At 39.9% G+C, this 23,219-nt stretch overlaps 1 protein-coding gene across 2 annotated transcripts in view; it reads left to right on the top strand.

Moving 5' to 3' along the window:
- PLCE1 (phospholipase C epsilon 1) overlaps positions 1–23,219 on the top strand; it is a 348,163-nt gene that overhangs the window by 32,597 nt on the left and 292,347 nt on the right. The window contains exon 2 of one of the 2 annotated variants that reach the window (XM_023226273.1): positions 5,352–6,921. In XM_023226273.1, coding sequence (XP_023082041.1) covers positions 5,716–6,921 — 1,206 coding nt within the window. In that variant the 5' untranslated portion in view covers positions 5,352–5,715. Of the gene's footprint in view, positions 1–5,351; positions 6,922–23,219 lie in introns of those variants that run through there. The other variant, XM_031936174.1, reaches the window with a different exon arrangement.

The raw sequence follows: 23,219 nt of genomic DNA, 5'->3' as shown, positions 1-23,219 counted from the left end.
GGCTATCAAGCCTCCCACATAGTTTTCTTGCTCTAACCATGCATTTCATTAATTCGTTATTTATCTAGTACATGGGCTGGCAAACTTTTCTGTAAAGAGCCAGATGGCAAATATTTTCGGCTTTGTAGACCATATGGTGTTTGTCACCACTTTTCAGCTCTACTGTTATAATGCAGAAGCAGCCACAGACATGACATAAATAAGTAGATGTGGCTGTGTTCCAATAAAATTTCATTTACAAAAACAGATGGCTTACCAGATTTGGAACTCAGGATGTAGTTTTCCAGCCCTTGATTTAGCCCATGAAAACATCCATCAGCAGGATTATTCCTGGCCCATGGTCCCCTCTCCTGAAGCTGAAAACTTACCCTGTCACTCCTGATTCTGCTTATACCTTTCATTTCTTTTTCTTGTCTTAATGCTTTGGCTAGAATTTCCAGCAATTCCTGCATCTCCATAGATCAACTTCCTGTCAGTCATTTCTTTAGTTATAGTCTTTAGCCTATCCCCAAATACCCCAAGATTGGACATACTATCTTGACAAGTACCCTCTTGTTCTGCCATATTTTTAGCCCACACATCCTTTGACCTCTCCCAGGCTAGCACTTATCCAATTTCCCCCACAAACCTGTTCACACTAAGAAAAGAAGAATCCCTTTTTCCATCTTTTTCTTCTTCAAACCCACTAGACTATGATCTTCATTCAGTGCTTCAGGTTTTCTTTAGCCAACAGTCTAATGCCACTATAACTGTAACCCTAACCTAACCCAGCCAGCTTCCCTTAAAAACAACCTAGAACTGACCAAGAGTCAGTAAATAGAAAGTTAACAGTTATTGATGGATCGGCTGCTGCTGATATATAAAAAATATATATATGTATTTCATCTCAATATTATATATATTATATATAATATATATTATAGATATTATATATTATGTAATATAATATATATTATAGATTATATATTATATACAATATCTATAATATATAATATAATATATATAAAATATACATATATGTATTTCATCTCAGTATTATAGATGTGGAAAGTATATCTCAAAATTGATAATTTAACCAGCTCAGGATCATGCAGCTTAGATTTAAGGAGTTGATCCCAGATATAGAACTGAAATTAAAATTGGAGTGGACCTAGTCAAGGGAGTGTGTGCATCTGGTACAGTAAATTCAATGCCATGCCACTGATACAACAGAGCTGCCGAACCTTGGTTGTTCTTTCTTACCAAAATATTTCAAGGCATAGAATAATAAACATTAACCTTAAATTTTTGGATTTCAAAGTGTTTCCTTCACAACCTGATGGAGTAGGTGATTTTATTTCTGTTTTACAGGAGAAGAAATCGAACCCCAAAGTGGTTAAAATTTTTACCTGAGATACCAGACCCCAATGTCTGACAATTTCTTTTTATGACTGCCCACATTTGCTCTTCCCTGAGAACTCCACCCCACCTCTTTAACTACTTCCTACTTATCTTTTGAAACTCAACTCAGTTGTCTTCTTCTGAAGGAAACCCTCTCTGGAAATCACTCCCACCTCATCAGCACTATCTGCTTTAGATGTTCTTCCTCTGTGTTAATGCAGATTATAGCTCTATTTACACTGTACTTTGGTGACTTATCAGCTGCTAAGGAAATCCAGGACAAGATCCCTGCCTTATTTAATTTTGTACTCAGCAAGTATTTGCTGAATAAAGGAATGGTCTGAAATTGAACCAAGTCTAGTGCTCTAAAAAGTCTGCTCCCTGTAATGTTGCTCATCCATGATTCATGATAGTAAACTGGAGGCAAAGCAAAGATCATTGCTTTGATGTCTGTGTATATCCTCAGCCTTCCAGAGACAAAGCCACATATAAGATAGCCTTCTCGGCTGGGCTCGGTGGCTCATGCCTGTAATCCCAGCACTTTGGGAGGCCAAGGTGGGTGGATCACGAGGTCAGGAGATCAAAACCAGCCTGGCTAACATGGTGAAACCCTGTCTCTACTAAAAATACAAAAAATTAACCGGGTGTGGTGGCACATGCCTGTAGTCCCAGCTACTCGGGAGACTGACGCAGGAGAATTGCTTGAACCCATGAAGTGGAGGTTGTAGTAAGCCAAGATCACACCACTGCACTCCAGCCTGGCAACAGAGCGAGACTCTGTCTCAAAAAAAAAAAAAAAAAAAAAAAAAAAAAGGATTCTCCCAGCAGCCATGGGTCTTCATAGCTAGATGACTTCAGAAACCCAAACCATAGGGCTTCAGACTAGATGGCAAACAAAGCATCATAATCTATGGTTAAGAGAAGAGATTCTGTAATCAGTCTTCTTGTATTTGAATCCTGTCTCAATCATTTTCCAATGGAGGGATCTTTGGCAATTCACTTAGCTTTTCTGTACTTTGGTTTCTAATCTTTCGAATGTGGATAGCAGAAATTAGTTGTATTAGTTATCCATCACTGTGTAACATATTAGCCCAAAATGTAGTGGGTCAAAGCAATAAACATTCATCATCTCACAGTTTCTGTGGTCAGGAATTTGGGACAAGGCTTATCTGTCTGAGGGTCTGTCATGTGGTTGCAGTCAAGATATAGGTTGCAGGTACAATCATCTGAAGTCTTGACTACAGCTGGAGGATCCACTTCCAAGATGGCTCACTCACATGGGTGTTGTCAAGAGTCCTCCATACTTGCCACGGGGATCTCTCCTTACAATATGGCAGCAGATTACCCTCAGAGCATGCAAGAGAGGAGTAGCAAGAAGAAAGCTCCAATGACTTTCATGACTGATTCTCAGCAGTCATGTACTGTTCCTTCTACCATATTCCATACGTTAGAGGGAAGCTACTAAATATAACCCACATTCAATGAGTGGGGAATTAGGCTCCTCCTTGTGAAGAGGGGAGTGTCAAAGAATTTGTGGACGTATTTTAAAACCATCACACTATCTTGTAGTGTTGAGTGAGAAGTATACAAGATAATAATTGCAAAGTGGCCAGGCACAGTGGCTCACACCTGTAATTCCAGCAGTTTGGGAGGCTAAGGTGGGAGGATCGCTTGAGCCAGAAGTTCAAGACCAGACTGGGCAAGATGGTGAATCCCTGTCTTTAGAAAACATACAAAAATTAGCCAAGCACAGTGCTATAGTCTCAGCTACTTGGGAGGCTGAGGTGAGAGGACCACTTGAACCCAGGCTGGTTTTAAAATATGCCCAGAAATTCTTTGATACTTCTCCCTTCAAAAGGTGGACCCTAATTCCCCTCCCCTTGAATGTGGGTTATACTTAGTAATTCCCACTAACATATAGAATATGATAGAAGGAACAGTATATGACTGCTGAATCCAGGAGACAGAGGTTGCAGTGAGCAGTGATTGTGCCACTGCACTTCAGCCTGGTAACAGAACGAGACTCTGTCTCAAAATTATGATGATGATGATAATTATAATTATAATTATAATAACAACAATAATTGCAAAATCCTTAGAACAGGACCTAAACATCACCAAAAATGTTTTCCCCTTCTCCTACTTTGAATTACTTACCTCATGGGTAAGAAAGGACATATTGCCTGTCAATCTGAAGGCTTTGGCCTGAAAAATCTCTTTAAAAAATAGAACAAATATTTGAATTCAAGTTAATGCCATATGCCATTAAAATTGTCAATATAATTCTTGACTGAAAAGTTGTTCATGGTATGCTTTGAATTTTTAAAAGCAGGTACAGAACAGAATGACCAATATTATCTGGTATTTGCATAGTTATATACATATACCTCTATGTATGTTGATGCTTAGGGAGTGTTCTGGAAGGAGGTTTCTTAAAGTATTGATAATATTTATTGCTGTGTGGTAGGATTTGTTAGGGTGTTGAGCTAGGACACTGCTGCTCTGTGTGGGCTGGTTTATTCCCTGCAAAGAATATGATTTCTAGGGTTTCCAGTGATTTTTCAGAGTAGTTATAGAGACATGCATATACTGGGAGCCTCTCACCTGAGAGGCTGTGTTTGTGCTTGAGGGAACACATATAGAAGGGAATAAGGGATAGTCGATGACTCTTTGGGACAAGAGGATGTGGGAGAAGCAAGGGGAAGAAAGACTTCTATTGTCAAAGAGCAAAGGCAAGGCAAAGCTGGTGCTGACAGCAGTGTGACTGCTGATTAGTTGTCTCGGGAACAACTGCTTTACCTGCAAAGGAATGATATGCTTATGATGGGCACCCTCTAGTCCCATAGTGCCTTGTATATCTTTAAAATTGTGTTTCCACATTGGATAGAAATTTGTTTGATTCCCTCTCTCTACTAATAGAGTTACAAGTAGTGCAGGCTTGTTAGTGATAAATTATTTCAGCCTTATATGCCTGGAAAAGTTTTTACTTAATTTTCATTTGCAGAAGATATTTTTGCTGGGTATAGAATTTGAAGTTGACAGTAGTTTTTCTTTCAGTACTTTTAAAATTTACTCCACTCTCTTCTGGATTGCATTGTTTCTGATTAAAAGCCTGCTGTCGTTCTTATTTTTGTGCCTCTTTGCTTAATATGCCTTATTTCTCTAGCTTCCTTGGCCTCCCTGATGTCTCAACTTTTTCTCTTCTACTCAGGTAAATTGTTGGATTTTACCTGAGTTTCCTTTCCCTGCCTTGTCACCTGGAAACTTTCTAAGCAGTAAACTAGGGCATTTATAGGACTCACTTCATTGTTTTTTCTTTCTTTCTTTCTTTCTTTTTTTTTATTTTTTATTTTATTTTATTTTTTTTGCGACGGAGTCTAGCTCTGTTGCTCAGGTTGGAGTGCAGTGGTGTGATCTCGGCTCACTGCAAGCTCCGCCTCCCAGGTTCATGACATTCTCCTGCCTCAGCCTCCAAATGTAGCTGGGACTACAGGTGCCCGCCACCACACCAGCTAATTTTTTGTATTTTTAGTAGATACAGGGTTTCACCATGTTAGCCAGGATGGTCTCGATTTCCTGACCTCGTGATCTGCCTGCCTTGGCCTCCCAAAGTGCTGGGATTACAGGTGTGAGCCGCTGCACCTGGCCCATTTTTTTTCTTCTTTCAGAGATCAATGTCTCTGTTGCCTGTTGTTCAATATCTGAAAACCATTGTTTTTTTTTCTGATTTTCTTTTTAGTTATTCAAAGTGGATGAATAAATCTTGCCCTTGTTACTCCATTTTGGCTGGAAGCAGAAGTTCTGAAATATTAAATCAAAAAATAAATGCCAAAAACATAAAAACCAACTTCTAATTGCAAAAAAAAAAAACCTTTTTTCTCAAAATTGATCTGTATCTTAGGATTGTGAGATCATGTTTTTAAAAAACTCACTGAGTGCCACAGTGTTTGACATTATCTCTTTTCTTACAGGAAACAGGAATCATTCAAACTGAATTTTAAAATCATTGCAAATCAGTGATGGATCAGAAGTTGCAGAGTGCAATCCTGAGTAAAAGTCTTCAAAAATTTTTGCTTCAGGTAACAGAGGAAGGAAAATTGATCTACCACCTTAAAACCCTGATCTAGAAAAAATATATATTCACGATAGGAAGTTATAACTGAGAAAATTTATTTGCCTCTCAATGCTGCTGAATGAAAGGAATTATCCCTTTGTTCCTTGGGAGGACTTGTGTATCTGAGATTGTTGTAATAATCAATAATTTTATTAAAACCTTGACATGATCACCAGGGAGGAGAAATAGAGCAATAGTCAAAATCTGTGTGTTAGTCCAAGATGACTTCTGAAGAAATTACAGCTTCTGTTCTCATACCTGTGACTCAGAGAAAAGTGGTTTCTCCCCAGTCAGCTGCAGATGAAAGTAGTGAAAAGGTCTCAGACATCAATATTTCAAAAGCACATACTGTCAGACAAAGTGGGGAGACTTCTCATACCATCTCACGACTGAACAAACTTAAAGAAGAACCTTCTGGAAGCAACTTGCCAAAGATTCTCTCAATAACAAGGGAGAAAATAGTGAGTGATGAGAACAGTAATGAAAAATGCTGGGAGAAAAGCATGCCAGATTCTGTGAAAAACCTTAACATTAACCACAACAACATATTGAGAAACCATCAGCATGGCCTTCCTCAGAGACAGTTTTATGAAATGTACAACTCTGTTGTTGAGGAAGACCTGTGTTTAGAAACTGGAATTCTGTCTCCACTGGAAAGAAAGGTGTTCCCTGGAATTCAACTGGAACTAGACAGACCTTCCATGGGCATTAATCCTTTAGGAAATCAGTCGGCAATCATAGAGACAGGCAGAGCACACCCTGACAGCAGCACAGCAGTATTTCATTTTCATTATGAAGTTGACAGAAGAATGTCAGACACTTTCTGTACCGTATCAGAAAACTTAATATTAGACGATTGTGGAAATTGTGTACCACTACCTGGGAGTGAGGAGAAGCAAAAGAAAAACTACGTGGCATATACCTGTAAACTGATGGAATTGGCCAAAAATTGTGATAATAAGAATGAACAGCTGCAGTGTGATCATTGTGACACCTTGAATGATAAATACTTTTGCTTTGAAGGCTCTTGCCAGAAGGTTGACATGGTATATTCAAGTCACAGCTTTTGTAGGGAAGATTTTACTGACAGTCAAACTGCCAAGACCTTTTTGAGCCGTTTTGAGGACTTCCCTGATAATTGTGAAGATGTAGAAGAAGATGCTTTTAAAAGCAAAAAGGAGCGGTCCACTTTGTTAGTCAGGAGATTCTGTAAAAATGACAGAGAAGTTAAGAAATCTGTGTATACTGGAACAAGAGCAATTGTGAGGACTCTGCCTTCTGGCCACATTGGGCTGATTGCATGGAGTTACATAGATCAGAAGAGAAATGGTTCCTTACTGCCTTGTGGGAGAGTAATAGAACCCCTGTCAACAGTGGAGATAAAGCAAGGTGGGAGCCGACGTCTGTCAGAAGCCCAGTGGTATCCTGTAAGCATTTGAGTTTCTTTTTACCATTTCTTTAAACTTGCTTTTTTTAAAAAAAATCTAACTTTCCATAGTCTTAATTCATGAGAAATTTTAAGATCTGTCAAATTATGATTCTTAAGGTAAGCATTTGTAGTTATTGAAAACATATACTCCAATTGATAGCTATCAAGATTGAGTTGATACTGCAACAACATAAAAGTATGTCAGAAAATATTGGAGGAGGCCGGGCGCGGTGTCTCAAGCCTGTAATCCCAGAACTTTGGGAGGCCGAGACGGGCAGATCACGAGGTCAGGAGATCGAGACCACCCTGGCTAACACGGTGAAACCCCGTCTCTACCAGAAAAAATACAAAAAGCTAGCCGGGCGAGGTGGTGGGCGCCTGTGGTCCCAGCTGCTTGGGAGGCTGAGGCAGGAGAATGGCGTGGACCCGGGAGGCGGAGCTTGCAGTGAGCTGAGATCCGGCCACTGCCCTCCAGCCTGGGCGACAGAGCGAGACTCCGTCTCAAAAAAAAAAAAAAAGAAAAGAAAATATTGGAGGAATTAGAGAGATTTCCTGGTAGTGGAAAAATGGCTCCATTTGTTGATTATCTGTTTGTGTTCTTTTGAGATAAATGCCTGGGTCCTCTTCTATGATGTAGTTCATTATTGTTTTTAGGTTTCTAGACCTAATGGAACTTAATTCCGATTTTTTACATTTTCCAACTAATGACCCCACTTCCTTCCCTCTTAAACTTTTTTATGCTATGGATTGCTTTGGGAAAGTAATGAAACCTACGGATTCAGAATAATGTTTATAATAGAAATAGAAATCATAGAGGACAAGTTATGTTGATACACATATATCAAGAATTTTTTTAAATTAACATGGCAATTTAGGTGCTTCTTTATTAATACATTAAATAATAATATCTAGTTATGTGATAACTGTCATAATTTCAAAATAGAATTGGCCCTCTGTATCTTTAGTTTCCGTATCCACAGATTCAACCAACTGGATATTGAAAATATTTTTGTAGGAAACAAAAAATAATAATATAACAATAAAAAATAACACAAAATTTAAAAACCAATACACTGTAACACTATTTACATAGTGTGTGGTATTTTAAGTCATCTAGAAAAGATTTAAAGTATACAGGAAGATGCATGTATGTTATATGCAAATACTAGGCCATCTTTTTTATTTATTTATTTTTTATTATAGTTTATGTTCATGGTACATGTGCACAACCTGCAGGTTTGTTACATATGTACACATTTGCCATGTTTGTTTGCTGCACCCATCAACTGGTCATTTACATTAGGTATTTCTCCTAATGCTATCCCTCCCCCGTCCGCCCACCCCACAATAGGTCCTGGTGTGTGATGTTCCTCTTCCTGTGTCCAAGTGATCTCATTGTTCAGTTCCCACCTATGAGTGAGAACATACGGTGTTTGGTTTTCTGTTCTTGCGATAGTTTGCTGAGAATGATGGTTTCCAGCCGCATCCACGTCCCTACAAAGGACATGAATTCATCCTTTTTTATGGCTGCTTAGTATTCCATGATGTATATGTGCCACATTTTCTTAATCCAGTCTGTCATTGATGGACATTTGGGTTGGTTCCAAGTCTTTGCTATTGTGAATAGTGCCGCAATAAATATACGTGTGCATGTGTCTTTATAGCAGCATGATTTATAATCCTTTGGGTATATCCCCAGTAATGGGATGGCTGGGTCAAAAGGTATTTCTACCTTGAGGAATCGCCACACTGTCTTCCACATTGGTTGAACTAGTTTACAGTCCCACCAACAGTGTAAAAGTGTTCCTTTTTCTCCACCTCCTCTCCAGGACCTGTTGTTTCCTGATTTTTTAATGATAGCCATTCTAACTGATGTGAGAAGGTATCTCATTGTGGTTTTGATTTGCATTTCTTTGATGGCTAGTGATGATGAGCATTTTTTCATGTGTCTGTTGGCTGTATAAATGTCTTCTTTTGAGAAGTGTCTGTTCATTTCCTTTGCCCACTTTTTGATGGGGTTGTTTGTTTTTTTCTTGTAAATTTGTTTCAGTTCTTTGTAGGTTCTGGATATTAGCCCTTTGTCAGATGAGTAGATTGCAAAAATGTTCTCCCATTCTGTAGGTTGCCTGTTCACTTTGATGGTAGTTTCTTTTGCTGTGCAGAAGCTCTTTAGTTTAATTAGATCCCATTTGTCAAATTTGGCTTTTGTTGCCATTGCTTTTGGTGTTTTAGATATGAAGTCCTTGCCCATGCTTATGTCCTGAATGGTATTGCCTAGGTTTTCTTCTAGGGTTTTTATGGTTTTAGGTCTAACATTTAAGTCTCTAATTCATCTTAAATTAATTTTTGTATAAGGAGTGAGGAAGGGATCTAGTTTCAGCTTTCTACTTATGGCTAGCCAATTTTCCCAGCACCATTTATTAAATAGGGAATCCTTTCCCCATTTCTTGTTTTTGTCAGGTTTGTCAAAGATCAGATGGTTGTAGATGTGTGGTATTAGTTCTGAGGGCTCTGTTCTATTCCATTGGTCTATGTCTCTGTTTTGGTACCAGTACCATGCTGTTTTGGTTACTGTAGCCTTGTAGTATAGTTTGAAGTCAGGTAGCATGATGCCTCCAGCTTTGTTCTTTTGGCTTAGGATTGTCTTGGCAATGCAGGCTCTTTTTTGGTTCCATATGAACTTTAAAGTAATTTTTTCCAATTCTATGAAGAAAGTCATTGGTAGCTTAATAGGGATGGCATTGAATCTATAAATTACCTTGGGCAGTATGGCCATTTTCATGATATTGATTCTTCCTATCCATGAGCATGGAATGTTCTTCCATTTGTTTGTGTCCTCTTTGATTTCACTGAGCAGTGGTTTGTAGTTCTCCTTGAAGGGGTCCTTTACATCCCTTGTACGTTGGATTCCTAGGTATTTTATTCTCTTTGAAGCTATTGTGAGTGGGAGTTCATTGGTGATTTGGCTCTCTGTTTGTCTGTTATTGGTGTATAAGAATGCTTGTGATTTTTGCACATTGATTTTGTGTCCTGAGACTTTGTTGAAGTTGCTTATCAGCTTGAGGAGATTTTGGGCTGACACGATGGGGTTTTCTAAATATACAATCATGTCATCTGCAAACAGGGATAATTTGACTTCCTTTTGTCCTAATTGAATACCCTTTATTTCTTTCTCTTGCCTGATTGCCTTGGCCAGAACTTCCAACACCATGTTGAATAGGAGTGGTGAGAGAGGGCATCCCTGTCTTGTGCCAGTTTTCAAAGGGAATGCTTCCAGTTTTTGCCCATTCAGTATGATATTGTCTGTGGGTTTGTCATAAATAGCTCTTATTATTTTGAGGTACGTTCCATCAATATCGAATTTATTGAGAGTTTTTGGCATGAAGTGCTGTTGAATTTTGTCAAGGCCTTTTCTGCATCTATTGAGATAATCATGTGGCTTTTGTCTTTGGTTCTGTTTATATGCTGGATTACATTTATTGATTTGCATATGTTGAACCAGCCTTGCATCCCAGGGATGAAGCCCACTTGATCATGGTGGATAAGCTTTTTGATGTGCTGCTGGATTTGGTTTGCCAGTGTTTTGTTGAGGATTTTTGCATCAATGTTCATCAGGCATATTGGTCTAAAATTCTCTTTTTTTGTTGTGTCTCTGCCAGGCTTTGGTATCAGGATGATGTTGGCCCATAAAATGAGTTAGGGAGGATTCCCTCTTTTTCTACTGATTGGAATAGTTTCAGAAGGAATGGTACTAGCTCCTCCTTGTACCTCTGGTGGAATTCGGCTGTGAATCCATCTGGTCCTGGACTTTTTTTGGTTGGTAGACTATTAATTATGGCCTCAATTTCAGAGCCTGCTATTGGTCTATTCAGGGATTCAGCCATCTTACATAAGGGACTTGAGCATCCTTGAACTTTGGTATTCGGGAGGGTAGGTGGCAGTTCTGGAACCAGTTCCTCTCAGATACTGAGGGATGATTGTAGTGATGAATATAAGTCCTTATATTCATAAGTATAGATTGTATACTTTAGTATATATTGGATTATGTATATATACTTATGTATATATAGTATGGATTGCCTGAAATTTTCTCAATTTTAGCACTGTAAATTCCATGTCCTGGAAAACTGTTCAGACCAAACCAGGGCAGTTGGTCATCCAAAATATCAATAACAGTTTAGGACATCTGTCACAACTGTAATAGGATATAGAAATATCTGTGACTTCTATTGGTAACAAGATCACAGTTACTATTACTGCTACTGAAGTTTGTTGCCTATTTTCAGAATTAAAGGAAGTGCTAAATTTCCTTTGAGATTAATGAAAATAATGAATCATTTTTTTTTTTTCCTCAGCCAGATTTTCAGGTCCTCTGAATTCTGTACACGGTCTCCCCTCTTTAAGAATCCTGCTGTAGAAATACACATGGTCAGGCTGCCTGCCCTCAGACCTTATCTGTACATCTGAGGACAGTGCCATATGCCATCTTGGATTTTTTTATCCTGAAAACTCTTGCTTCCTTCAGTCGCTCTCTATGTGAAACTGTTTCTAGAACTCTCACACTCCAATTCTTCATAAGTCCTTTAAAACCTGACCCTAGAAATAAGCACCTGGTCTGGAGAAACATCCTTTTTATTGAAATATAAGTGCTATATTTTTACTTTCATCATCATCATCATTGTATTTAGTCTGTTCTCATGATGCTAATAAAGACATACCTAAGACTGGGTAATTTACAGAGAAACAGAGGTTCAGTGGACTCAGTTCCACATGGTTGGGGAAGCCAAAGATTATGGTGGAAGGCAGAGGAGGAGCAAAGACATGTCTTATATGGTGGCAGGCAAGAAATCATGTGCAGGGGAACTCCCATGTATGAAACCATCATATCTTATGAGACTTATTCACTACCATGAGAAAACTATGGGGGAAACCGCCCCCATGATTCAATTATCTCCACCTGACCCTGCCCTTGACACATGGGGATTATTACAATTCAAGGTGAGATTTGGGTGGGGACACAGCCCAACCATATGAGTCATCAGTCAGGGTAGCTAACATTTATTGAGCATTCAACAAATGCCAGATATTGGGCTAAATAATTTACATATTCCACGTTGTACAGTCATCTTAACTACCTTATGATTTTGGTATGGTAATTAACCCTATTGTATTGCTAACCAAACTGATTTCCTGGGAAATTATGTACCTCATCCAAGGTCACTTAGCTAGTAAGTGAAATAACTAAGATTTAATCCAGGCAGCTGACACTCTTAAGTAATTTCTTAAGATCCAGACAGGAATAAAATTCAGAGGAAGCTTTTAAAAGAACGGAATAATTTTGTTCATTTCAGCATCTGTTGATTGAGTGATCCCATTCATTGATGCTCATGGTATCTCAGACTTGGCCATGTTAGATATGGTGATTATAACCCTGCTTACACGTCACAGTCACTGTCCAGACCCCTCCCCAGGCCCTTTGAATCAGAATCACCAGGGTAGGGCACAGCATGAGTATTTTTTTCAAAGTTCCTTTGGTGATTCTATAGATTCTATGGAGTTGAGAACCATTGGCTAGGAGTTTAAATAGTTCTTTGCTTTTTGATTGGGACATTTCAGGAATATTTGCCCTTCCCTAAAATCCCTGACATTGCTTGGGCTCTTAGGAACATTTGGGCTGACCTGGGAACCTGCCTGAAAAGTGAAAGCCCACAGGTTCTTCTCTATACAGTTGACCACTCACCCCGTCCAGTGTCTAGGATGTGTTTCTGTGTCTTTTGACCTGATTCCACATGAAACCTGAATCACAGACAAGGAGCCTGTCACCAGCATGCCTGTCCTGCTCAGCACTAGATGACTTGCACAGCATCTCCCTGCCATGAAACTGCTGCTGAGAGCAACATGTCATCTTAGTTAAAAATGCAGTGGTTTAAAAAATTATGTACACTCGAACATTAAGAGCACAATCAAAATTTAAATATAGCAAAGTGAATGGAAACAGGTTGCTTTAGAACCTTTTTCATGGTTTCCCTATGAGGGTTGTGAATCGGGTGTAAATTTCAGAATAATTTTTGGTATGCCCATACTCTTCTCCAGTTTTTCCTTTTCTATAGCCCTGCTGCTATTTCTTCTGAGCTTGTTCACTGATCCCCAGCTCAAACCTGCCCTTGTTCATCAAAGGCCCTGTGATGGTTAATTTCTAATTAAAAAGGACCAAAGGGATGATGCAAATTGTCTCTTCCCTGCTTCTTAGTCTCTGGAGGCTGGGAGAGGCTGCCACACCTCTGTCAGAGTAGACTCCAGGAACTTTTATCCCCTTGGTCTGAGCAGGCTTGGAGGAGGCTATTGGCATTTTTATTAACCATTAAGATGCAGCTGGGGAATAGGCTGGTTGTCCTGCCCTTTCTTAAGGGGGGCCCTTTCTGAATATTCAAACCACACCATATCAGGAATGAATCGGTATTTTCTAAGGTATGGTATTCTGTATATCTTGTTTTTTAGTTTAGAATCTGGCAGAAATTCTCAAATGTTGCACAGGTGGATTATAACTAGTTTCCCCCAGCTCCTATGAATTACTTCCTTCAAAGATGCAGATCTTAATGATATGCTCCTTTTCCTGTGTTTTGATTATTTCGTATGTGTCCATTCTAGTTCCTCAATCAGATTGTAAGTCGATTAAGGGCAAGAAATAGGTTCTGCATTTTTTCACTCTCCATAATGCAAGCATAATGCCAAGTATATAGAGAAAAAGGCAATGTCATGTTTAGAAATACAGTCTCTGGAGTCAGTTGACTTGAATTTAAATTGTGACCCTCACTCCATCACTGACTGGCATGTGAATTTTGGTACACGGTTGGACCTCTTTGTTCCTAATTACCCTTTTTAAAAACTGAGAATAATGGTGTTATTGTGGCATTAAATGAGATGCTACTCACCGCACAGTTCTAGCAAGGAGTGAGTGCTGCTCTGCTCACTCTGGCCATCGTGGATATGCTTTGTCGAGAACACATTTCCACCGCCTTCTGCTGTTTGTCTTCTCACTCAGGGATGTTTACAGTGGTATGAATTTGAATTCATGCTTCTCTATCTATAGTGCGGTAGTTTGAACAATCCTTCCCACACATTTAAAGAATGTGCTATTTGTCCAATTAATTCCTTGGCCCTCGCATTAAACATGTTTTTTTCTAGGATGCCTTGGTCAGAATGACCCATTTAATTTATATTTGCACAGCTGTGTAGAGAAGAATGGATTTGAATAGAAAACATTAATGAAGATTAATGCTTGCTGACATACTAACTACTGGTATCCTCCTTCTCCTCCTCATAAGAAATTAAAACCCTATCCCTTATCCAGTTACAGTCATACTCCCTCTGTCCTGCTCTGAGATAAGACAGGATATTTTGATGGGTGGCTAAAGTCCCCCAGGTTAAAGATTGGTTAAGGGTGTTTTTCCTTTAAAAAAAAAATTCTCAATCTGCCTGAATTTTGAGGAGTTTAGATACATATAGTTATCTTGAATGTGAAGTACAAGAAGTTTCTGCTTCTGCCTTGCTGGAATTGCTCATGTAACCCGAGCTCCACATGCACTCAGAGAATGTGAAGGTGCCAGGGCAGAAATTCCACTGGCTCCTGTATTATCACTTCACTTATTTCCCTTCTTTGTTCCACAAGAAGATTTACTGTACAAGAATATGTATGACAAAATAGAAAAAAAAAAAAAACTCAGATAAAATAAAGAGTAAAAAACAAAGAATAAAAATGAAAAGTAGAGAATGAATAAAACATTTTAAATCAGCCTAGAAAAGCTATAATTTAAAAAGGTAGGTCAAAAGTAGCTTCTGTATTGCTGCTTCTTATTTTGCTTTCTTCCTTTTAAAATGCGCCTTTCTTCTTCATACTTTACTCTCAAAAACAGAAAATTAAACCTAAGAGGCAATTATTTTTTGAGTGTTTCACAAAAATACCTTTGTTGGTATACATGTCCTTGATTCTAAATTTTGTCTCTTTCAAATTGAAGAGACCTGAACCTTAGGGGAGAGCTAATGTCTGTTACATGTAAAGGGGCCAACCAGTAATAAATTCATCTTCTAAGTGGTAATTTTTACAGGTGATAAAATATCCATCGAGCCCCACTGTTCAATGTTGTTGTCAGGGATTGCTGTTGAGATAGCAACATGTCTTGTTTTCTGGTCTGGAAATTTGGTTGCCCTGGAGCTAGGGTACAGTTTGGACCTTGAGATAATTAAAATTTCGTGGGGTGCTTAGGCTTAGCTGGAAGCCTGTGCTTGGTGATTTGCCAGGCTGCCTCTTTCATCACGAAGGGTAGTGCTGGGTTGATGACATGGGTATAGGATGATGCAGGTCACTTCCTGTCAAGCACAGTGAAAGGGAATCCAGCTTCCTCTCAGCTCCTGTGCAGTTTCGTCACGTCTAGTGCCTCAGTGGAAAATATGATGACTGTCAGAGTCCAGCTTTGTGATGACTGGACTGCTTTCCCTTATTAGCTGCATGGTGCACTATGGGATAAATGCTCCCCTGCATATCTGTAGTTATACCAGCCCTTTGGCTAAGATTTGGTAAGAGCGGGAGTGAAAAACCTTGACTCTGGATTCCAGTGTAAGGTAAATGCACTGTGGCCACTGTTATTCTCATAGTAGTCTTGGGACAGTATCAGCATTAGGATTATTATTATTTTTCTTTTCCCTAGATATCCTACATAATGGGAATTGGCAGCTGGAGAGGCCCCATCCCTGAAATTGGGCCATGGTAGTATGTGGCCTGAAAAGAATTAGATCCAGTGGGCAAGGATAAAACCATCTGGTGAAACCCTAATCTGCTCTACAACCTGTATTTTACAGAGTGGGGACTCAAGCTACCCTTTGAATGACCTCTGAAAAGTCATGAGTCATAGAAGTGGCCACCTCTGAGCTTAATGGAGTCCTGGGGTTGGAGAGGAGGTTTCCACCCTGTTGCCCGAATGATTCAGCATTCAAGGATTTGAAGCATCAGTGCGGGGGAGGTGCGCCCACTGACCCCCATGACTGGACTAACTGGTGGCTCAGACAGGGTCCTCTCTCAAAAGCTGTTCTCAGACAGCAGGGCTGGGCTTATTTTCTGGCACCATGACGGCCAAATGGTGCCCCTTTCAGTGGTTCTTTATTCTAGTGGCTTGCCTGAACACATTCAGAGCCTCATGTTAAATATGGGTCTTCTAGAGCTCAGGCACCAGAACCCTGAACCCCTGACCCCAAGGCTCAGTCCCCTACAAAGAACCCCAAACCCTTCCTTCTTGTTTAGGCCATCACCTCTCAAACCCTCAGAAAGCTCAGCAGAAAACCCCCTCAGCCTTCAGCAACACAAAGTCATGCTATCATCGTTTAAGGATAGGGAAGGCCAGTCCTTTGACACACGATAGCAGATTTCCTTGAAGAGGAGGAGAAATGCTTTGGTTTCTTCTTCTTATTTTTTTAACAGCTTTATTGACATGTAATTCACATATCATACAATTCACCCAGTTAAATTATACAATTCAGTAGTTTTAAATATGTTCACAGATATGTGCAGGCATCACTACAGTCAATTTTAGAACATTTTCATCATCTCAAAAAGCAACCCTGTTTCTTTTAGCTATCACCCTCTGTGGCCCCATCCTGTGCCTCTCTCCCAGCCCTAAGCAATCACTAATCCACTTTCTGTCTCTATAGATTTCCCTATTCTGGATGTTTATATGAATGGACTTTTATAGTGTTTGGTCTTGTGACTGGCTTCTTTCACTTAGCATAATCTTTTCAAGGTTAAAGGTTCATTTATACTGTAGCATGAATCAGTACCTCATACTTTTCACTGCTGAATAATATTTCATTGTATGATTATGCCCCATTTTATTGATCTATTCATAAATTGTTGGACATTGACTTGTTTCCACTTTTGGATTATTATGAATAATACTGCTGTGAGCATTCATGCAGAAGTTTTTGTGTGGATATAGTTTCCATTGCTTTTGGATAAATACCCAGGATTGGAATTGCTGGGTCACTTGATAACTCTGTTTAATCTTTTCAGCAATGGCCAGACTGTTTTCCAAAACAGCTGCACATTTTACATTGCCACCAGCAATGTAAAAGTGTTCTGGTTTCTCCATATCTTTTTTTTTTTTTTTTCCTGGAGACACAGTCTTGCTCTGTTGCCCAGGCTGGAGTGCAGTGCCACGATCTGGACTCACTGCAACCTCTGCCTGCTGGGTTCAAGCAATTCTCATGCCTCAGCCTCCCGAGTATTTGGGATTACAGGTGAGTGCCACCACGCCCTGCTAATTTTTATATTTTTAGTAGAGACAGGGTGTCACCATATTGGCCAGGCTGGTCTCAAACTCCTGACCTCAGGTGATCCGCCCACCTTGGCCTCCCAAAGTGGTGGGATTACAGGCGTGAGCCACTGCACCCAGCCCGATTTCTCCACATCTTGAACAATGTTTCTTATTGTCTGTCTTTTGGTTGTAGCCATCCTAGTGGATGTAAACTGATATTTCATTGTTTTGATTTGCATCTTCCTGATGGCACATGATGCTGAACATCTTTTCATGTGCTCTTACCCATTTGTATATCATAGAAATGTCTAGTCAAATTCTTTGCTCATTTTTAAATTGAGGTGTCTTTTATATTTTTGATATATATTCTGGATATAAGTTCATTATCAGATATATGATTTGCAAAATAGATTTAGATACACGTATAGGTATAGATATATGAATGAAGATAAAGAAAGTGGCAAAGGAGGTTTACACTTTTATTTACAGTGGAGATTGTTAAACATGTCCCGTGGACATTCATCTCCTTCTCAATGTTTCTCACATTATTCTACCAGCAACAACTTTTAAATATGATTAAAATTTTTTTTTTTTTTGTAGTGGCAAGATCTTGCTATGTTGCCCAGGCTAGTCTCCAACTTCTGGCCTCAAATGATCCTCCTGCCTCAGCCTCGGAAAGTTCTGGGATTACAGGCATGCGCCACTGTGCCTGGCCCCAAATATGATTTAAAAAATTTTCCAACTTCTCCAGGTTCTCCCAAACTCCAGTCCACATAGCTTTTCTTTTTTTTTTCCCTCCTCCCTTTCTGCCTAAATGTTATTATCTAAATTGTTTTTCTTATTATCCAAACTCTGCACCCCAGAGCAGTGGCTGGGAATGAGATTGTCAGTCCACAACCTTGGGCACAAGGACATCATCCAACACAGTGATGGTTAAGGAAGAGGTCGCCGCGTCACAATAATGCACTCTGTTATGCACAGGTACAAGCAGGGCCATCACTAGGGTGAGATGAGTGAGTGTCTCACCCTTGTGCACCTTCTCTCAGGGTCTCAGAAGTGCCACCCATATACTTCTTAGTGAGTGCCTCCTTAAATTGTGAGTGCTGGGCAACTCTCTTGTCTCACTCTAGTCCCAGCCTTGGTACAAGGGCCTAAGGGAGTCTGTGGTTTAGAAATGAATACCATCTTCCTAGTTCAGGAATGACCTTGACTGAACCCTCATGTACATCAATACAGATATTTGTAAAATAAAAGCTAAGAGTGGCTTACGCATTTTCAAATGGTTGAAAAAATCAAAAGAAGAATACTATTTTATGACATGAAAATTATATAGAATGGAAATTTTATTGTTCATTAATAAGGGTTATGAAACACAGCCACGCTCATTCTTTTATGTATTGTCTGTTGGTGCTTTTACCCTCTAATGGCAGAGTTAAATAGCTGGCAGACACTGTGTGACCTTCAGAAACTAAAATATTTGTTATCTTGTCCTTTACATGAAACCTTTACTTATCCTTGGCTTAGAACATTCCTCACTACCTGGCTAACTCCTGTTCAGGTTTCAGGCCTGAGCTTAGTTTCACATTCTCTTGGTGGTCTTCTCCACCAGCCCCCAACTCGCATCCTGGACCCTAGGCCAGAGTTTCTGACAGTCAGTGATCAATATGTATTTCTCGAATGAATCTTTGAGTTATAAATGAAGAAGGGCAGTTTCCACCCACTTCTGCTGTCTCCTTTCTTTCTTCAGAACCATTGCAGGCTTGTTAGCTGTCCTCCCCTTGACCCTCAGAGCTTGGAACCAGTTCTTTTGTGCAATACTTGTAGGACAGAATCAGGATTTTCCATTGAAATTTAAAAGGGTCTTTTTCAGTCCTGCAAACCCAGAAATCCATGCTTGTCATCTCCCCAGACTTGGCCTGAAAGGTCGTATTTTCATCTCCTTGTCCCTGGCTCCCCATTTCAACTGACTGTTAGAACCCTTGAGAAAGTTTCTGGATCCTTTTTGCTTCCAAGGGAACACCTGAGACTGCTGTGTGCTTCAGTGGGCCAAGAAGGAAAGACGCCCCGCGATCTCAAGACCCCAGAGCTCTGTCTCTGCTCTTTAGAACCCCCAGTGCTTCCTAGAGAGCATTTTCCCCATGGACTGGAGGGAGTCTAGCTTCTGTCAGTGGGAGTTTGGGGATGGGCGTGGTGGTGAAGGGATAGGGACAGCATGCTGTCGTTGTAAGTTGGGGAGATCATTTCATTCCTGGGTGTTGGAAGTTGTTTGTCTAGTTCCTTCAAACCATTTGACACCAATACTCTTGACAATAGACCTGAAACAGCACCCCTCTCTTCTAAAAAGATCCAGGTGCCAATTCCAGCTCTGCCAATGGCTGTTTGTGTGACTTGAGCAAATCACTTTAGGGCCGATAATTTTAGGTGTTTTTCAGTGTTAAAAAAAGAGGGAGGGCAGACATGTATTCATTGTCTGCTATATGTCAGACACTGTGTCTATAATTTGCATATAGTAATTTAACAAATTATAAATTATATACTTCCTCTTAAGTCTAAAATTGTACCAGTCTGTGGCTTCCTGATTTAAATCCTGACCCTGAGTTTCAGGTTGAGTGAACATTCTACCTCCCCCAACAATGCCTCCGTGAGGTTTGATTTGGAATGAGTCTTGTGACTCACTCCCTGACACTCTGTGTAGTAGAAGGGCAGAGGATTTGGCTAAGCCTGGAAATGTCTGTAGAAGTAAGATGGTAAGTACTGGCTGGGTGCTCACTGTGTCTTATACTGGGCTTCCCAGATATCTTGTCTTTTATCTTCTCTTTCCTTTCATTCTCATGGCGACTGTCTATGAGGTTAAACACCCCCATTTCATTGGTCACTGTGTGACCAATGTCATACTGTGTCAGCACTTGAACCCAGGTCTGGCTACGTCTAAAGTCCATGCTCATAACTGCTCCTAAGTTCCTCTGGAAGATTCTGATGCAACTCACCCCTATAACTTGGCAGAAATTCTGTTCTCTTATTAAATGTGCAAATGTTGAGCTGGATAAGTCCCTGAGCTCTTTTTTTTTCTTCAAATGTGAACTGGGTGTGACTTTTGGATGAAATGGGAGATGCAGGGAACAATACCAATTCTTAATGCAAGGGGTGTGTTGTCTATTGAAATGGCTGAGATTTAATTTTTATGACTCAGCCTGCTAGGAGGAGAAAACCAAGCCCCAAGGTTTGAATGTGTTATGGAATTGCTATAATTTAGAAGTACAGTTAAGAAGTTTTATAAGTAAGTAAGCAAGAACAAAGTCCAAAGCAAACTGCACACATCTTGAGTCAGAATCTATAGCTTATTCACTCTCATGCTGAGATACCCAAAACTACTGGGAACATATGTTAGTATTTTTCCATTTTAATTTAGTTTTCTGTGATCTCCCAGGGTTCTGACCAACTGACCTAAGTATGAAAGACATGACTCAGTAGCATTTCTTTCCATAGTCACACCATTAAAATGAAGTTTTCACCTACTTCACAAGGTTGTGAGGCGGGAGGAAAAAAAATCTAAGTGTGTTGTGTATTAAAGTGCTTGGCAAACACTATTTAAACCTCCTTGCAAGTATAACTTTTCTCCCCTTACTCCATGCTCTAAAGGATTCAGAGTGAGGCACCCAGAAGAAAAACAGACACAGAACTACAGAGGAGGCAACAAAACAAAACCAGAGGCAGCCTGTTTTCCTTTCATAAATGCTGCAAGTGCAGAGTCGAACCCACTATGGAAACCCGACGCTTTGGTTTCCCTTTCAGGGTGCTGGCATGAATGAATAATAACTTCATTTTCAACTTGAGGTTAGATAACTTGTATCACCAACACCCACTTCATTTTATCCCTATGTTTTAATAGAATAAGGAATAGAGAAGCAATTTGTTGGTAGACCATGTTGAGTAGCTTAGCTTCAGAAAGATTTAGCACCAAATTATAAATGGTGACACTTTAATAGCAATTGTGATGTGCATTGGGAGCCAGCCTGTGGGAGTTTGGCAGTTGGAAAGCCCCATAGCTTCATTTTTTCCAGATTTTTGTACCCTTCCATCAGATAGTAACTCCTTAGCCTTGAGAAACTCTCTTCCAGGACAAGGGGAAAGGTTATTTGAGTTTGAATTCTAAATTGTTTAATAGCAAATGCATTATTTGTCTCTTTAATGAGACCAAGAAAATGGCCTCAGACCCTGGTTGAACCAGCCAGTTCTCCTTTTGATGGCCACAAACCAAATATGGGCAGTGTAATGATGGTATGACTCTGGCCTGACTAATATTTTTGTGAGGAGAATGCCATTATTTTGGTGACCATATTTTCCAAATAAAAAATTCGGAACTTTTTATTCAGAGGAAAGAGGGGCAGAATATTTGAAACTGAGACTGACCCAGGAAATCCAGAATGAATGGTCTTGGTAGCTATTGATCACAGCATAAAGGAAAAAGAATGTGAATGAACCAGTGCAAATCTAATTGGTTGCTAGAAAAGTCAGGAGCCTCAAAATGAATGCCTTGCTAGTGGTGGCAAAGAACCACTATCTACATGTAAAGACAACACATTAGATGCCCAGATAATCCAGTGACTTGTTTTTCTCAGAGTTTTCATTTTTCTATATTTTTTCCAAGTACATTTAGTAGCTTCCATGTTTTGGAAATGTGAAAGTAATGAAATAGATTTATTTTAAACTCCAGGTCTTGCTCAGCTAAATAAGGGTTGTCCCTTTCCAAGGAATCACCTTGAAAGGTTGCCCCCACTTTCCATTTATGCTGCCATTATGCACAATGCCTCAACCCTTGGATTGAGATTTTTAGAAACAATCCATTCAAGCATCCTGGCTAGTGCTGGTTTGGGTCCATACTGACATGTGATTATAAAGGACAGGATTGGTTTTATTGGAGATCTTAAAAACTGAATGGAGGTGAAAGGAGGTGTCTGGAAATATTTTAAGCAAAGGTAAAACTACATGTTTTGTATACAAAACACAAACTTGAACACAGAATTGGCCATTGCTTCACAGTCCTGGCCATGGCTCTCTTCAGTGTTGATGGACAGTTCAGAGGCACTCACAAACTCAGAATGCAGCTTTGGTTTGTACTGAGCCTCGTGGTTTCAAAGCTCATGCCAAAGGGCAGATAGGAATTTAGCCCTATCTCCTCCACCTTCTTTGGCTAGATGCCCTTCTACAGGGCACAACATGCCCAGCCCCGTATGGTCATGCTAGCTAGTAGCACATGGAACAGAAGCAGAAGAGCTTCTGAACCCCAAAACTTCGATTGTTTTTTTTCTTGGATTCATACATTATGTGCTCAGAATAGTGGAGTCTGTTGAGTTCCAATGGCCTAAAATATGAAGACATTAAATTAATTCAGGTGAATGGTTTTCTACATGAATATAAAATAATTATTTGGTAACTTTATAAACTATAGATTCTTGAGCTGGATCACCTTTTTAAAATTTTTTTTTTATTATTATTATTTCTTTAAAGACAGGGTCTTTTTCTGTCACCCAGGCTGAAGTATAGTGGTGCAATAATAGCTCACTGCAGTCTGAAGCTCCTGGGCTCAAGCAGTCCTCCTGCCTCAGCCTCCTGAGAAGCTGGGATTATAGATGCATACCACCATGCCCGGATAATTTTTTAAAAATTTTTTCTAGAGACTACATCTTGCTTTGTTGCTCAGGTTGTCCTCAAGTAATCCTCTTGCCTCAGCCTCCTGAGAAGCTGGGAATATGGGCTCGTGCCACCACACCTGGCTAATTAAAATACATATTTTTTGTAGAGGTGGGGTCTCACGTTGTTGCCCAGGTTTGTCTCAAGCTCCCGGCTTCAAGCGATCTTTCCTCCTTGACCTCTCAAAGTGTTGGGATTACAGGCATGAGCCATGGTGTCTGGCCTGGCCCATCTTCTATAATCATGTTCAGCCCCTTGGTTTATGGATAAACTGGCCAAGGCCCTAGAGAGGTGAAGTTAC

Source organism: Piliocolobus tephrosceles, chromosome 9 (genome assembly GCF_002776525.5).
Source record: "Piliocolobus tephrosceles isolate RC106 chromosome 9, ASM277652v3, whole genome shotgun sequence".
Classification (NCBI taxonomy): domain Eukaryota; kingdom Metazoa; phylum Chordata; class Mammalia; order Primates; family Cercopithecidae; genus Piliocolobus; species Piliocolobus tephrosceles.
Note: the sequence above shows the minus strand (reverse complement) of the source record. Positions and strands in the feature narration are given on the sequence as shown.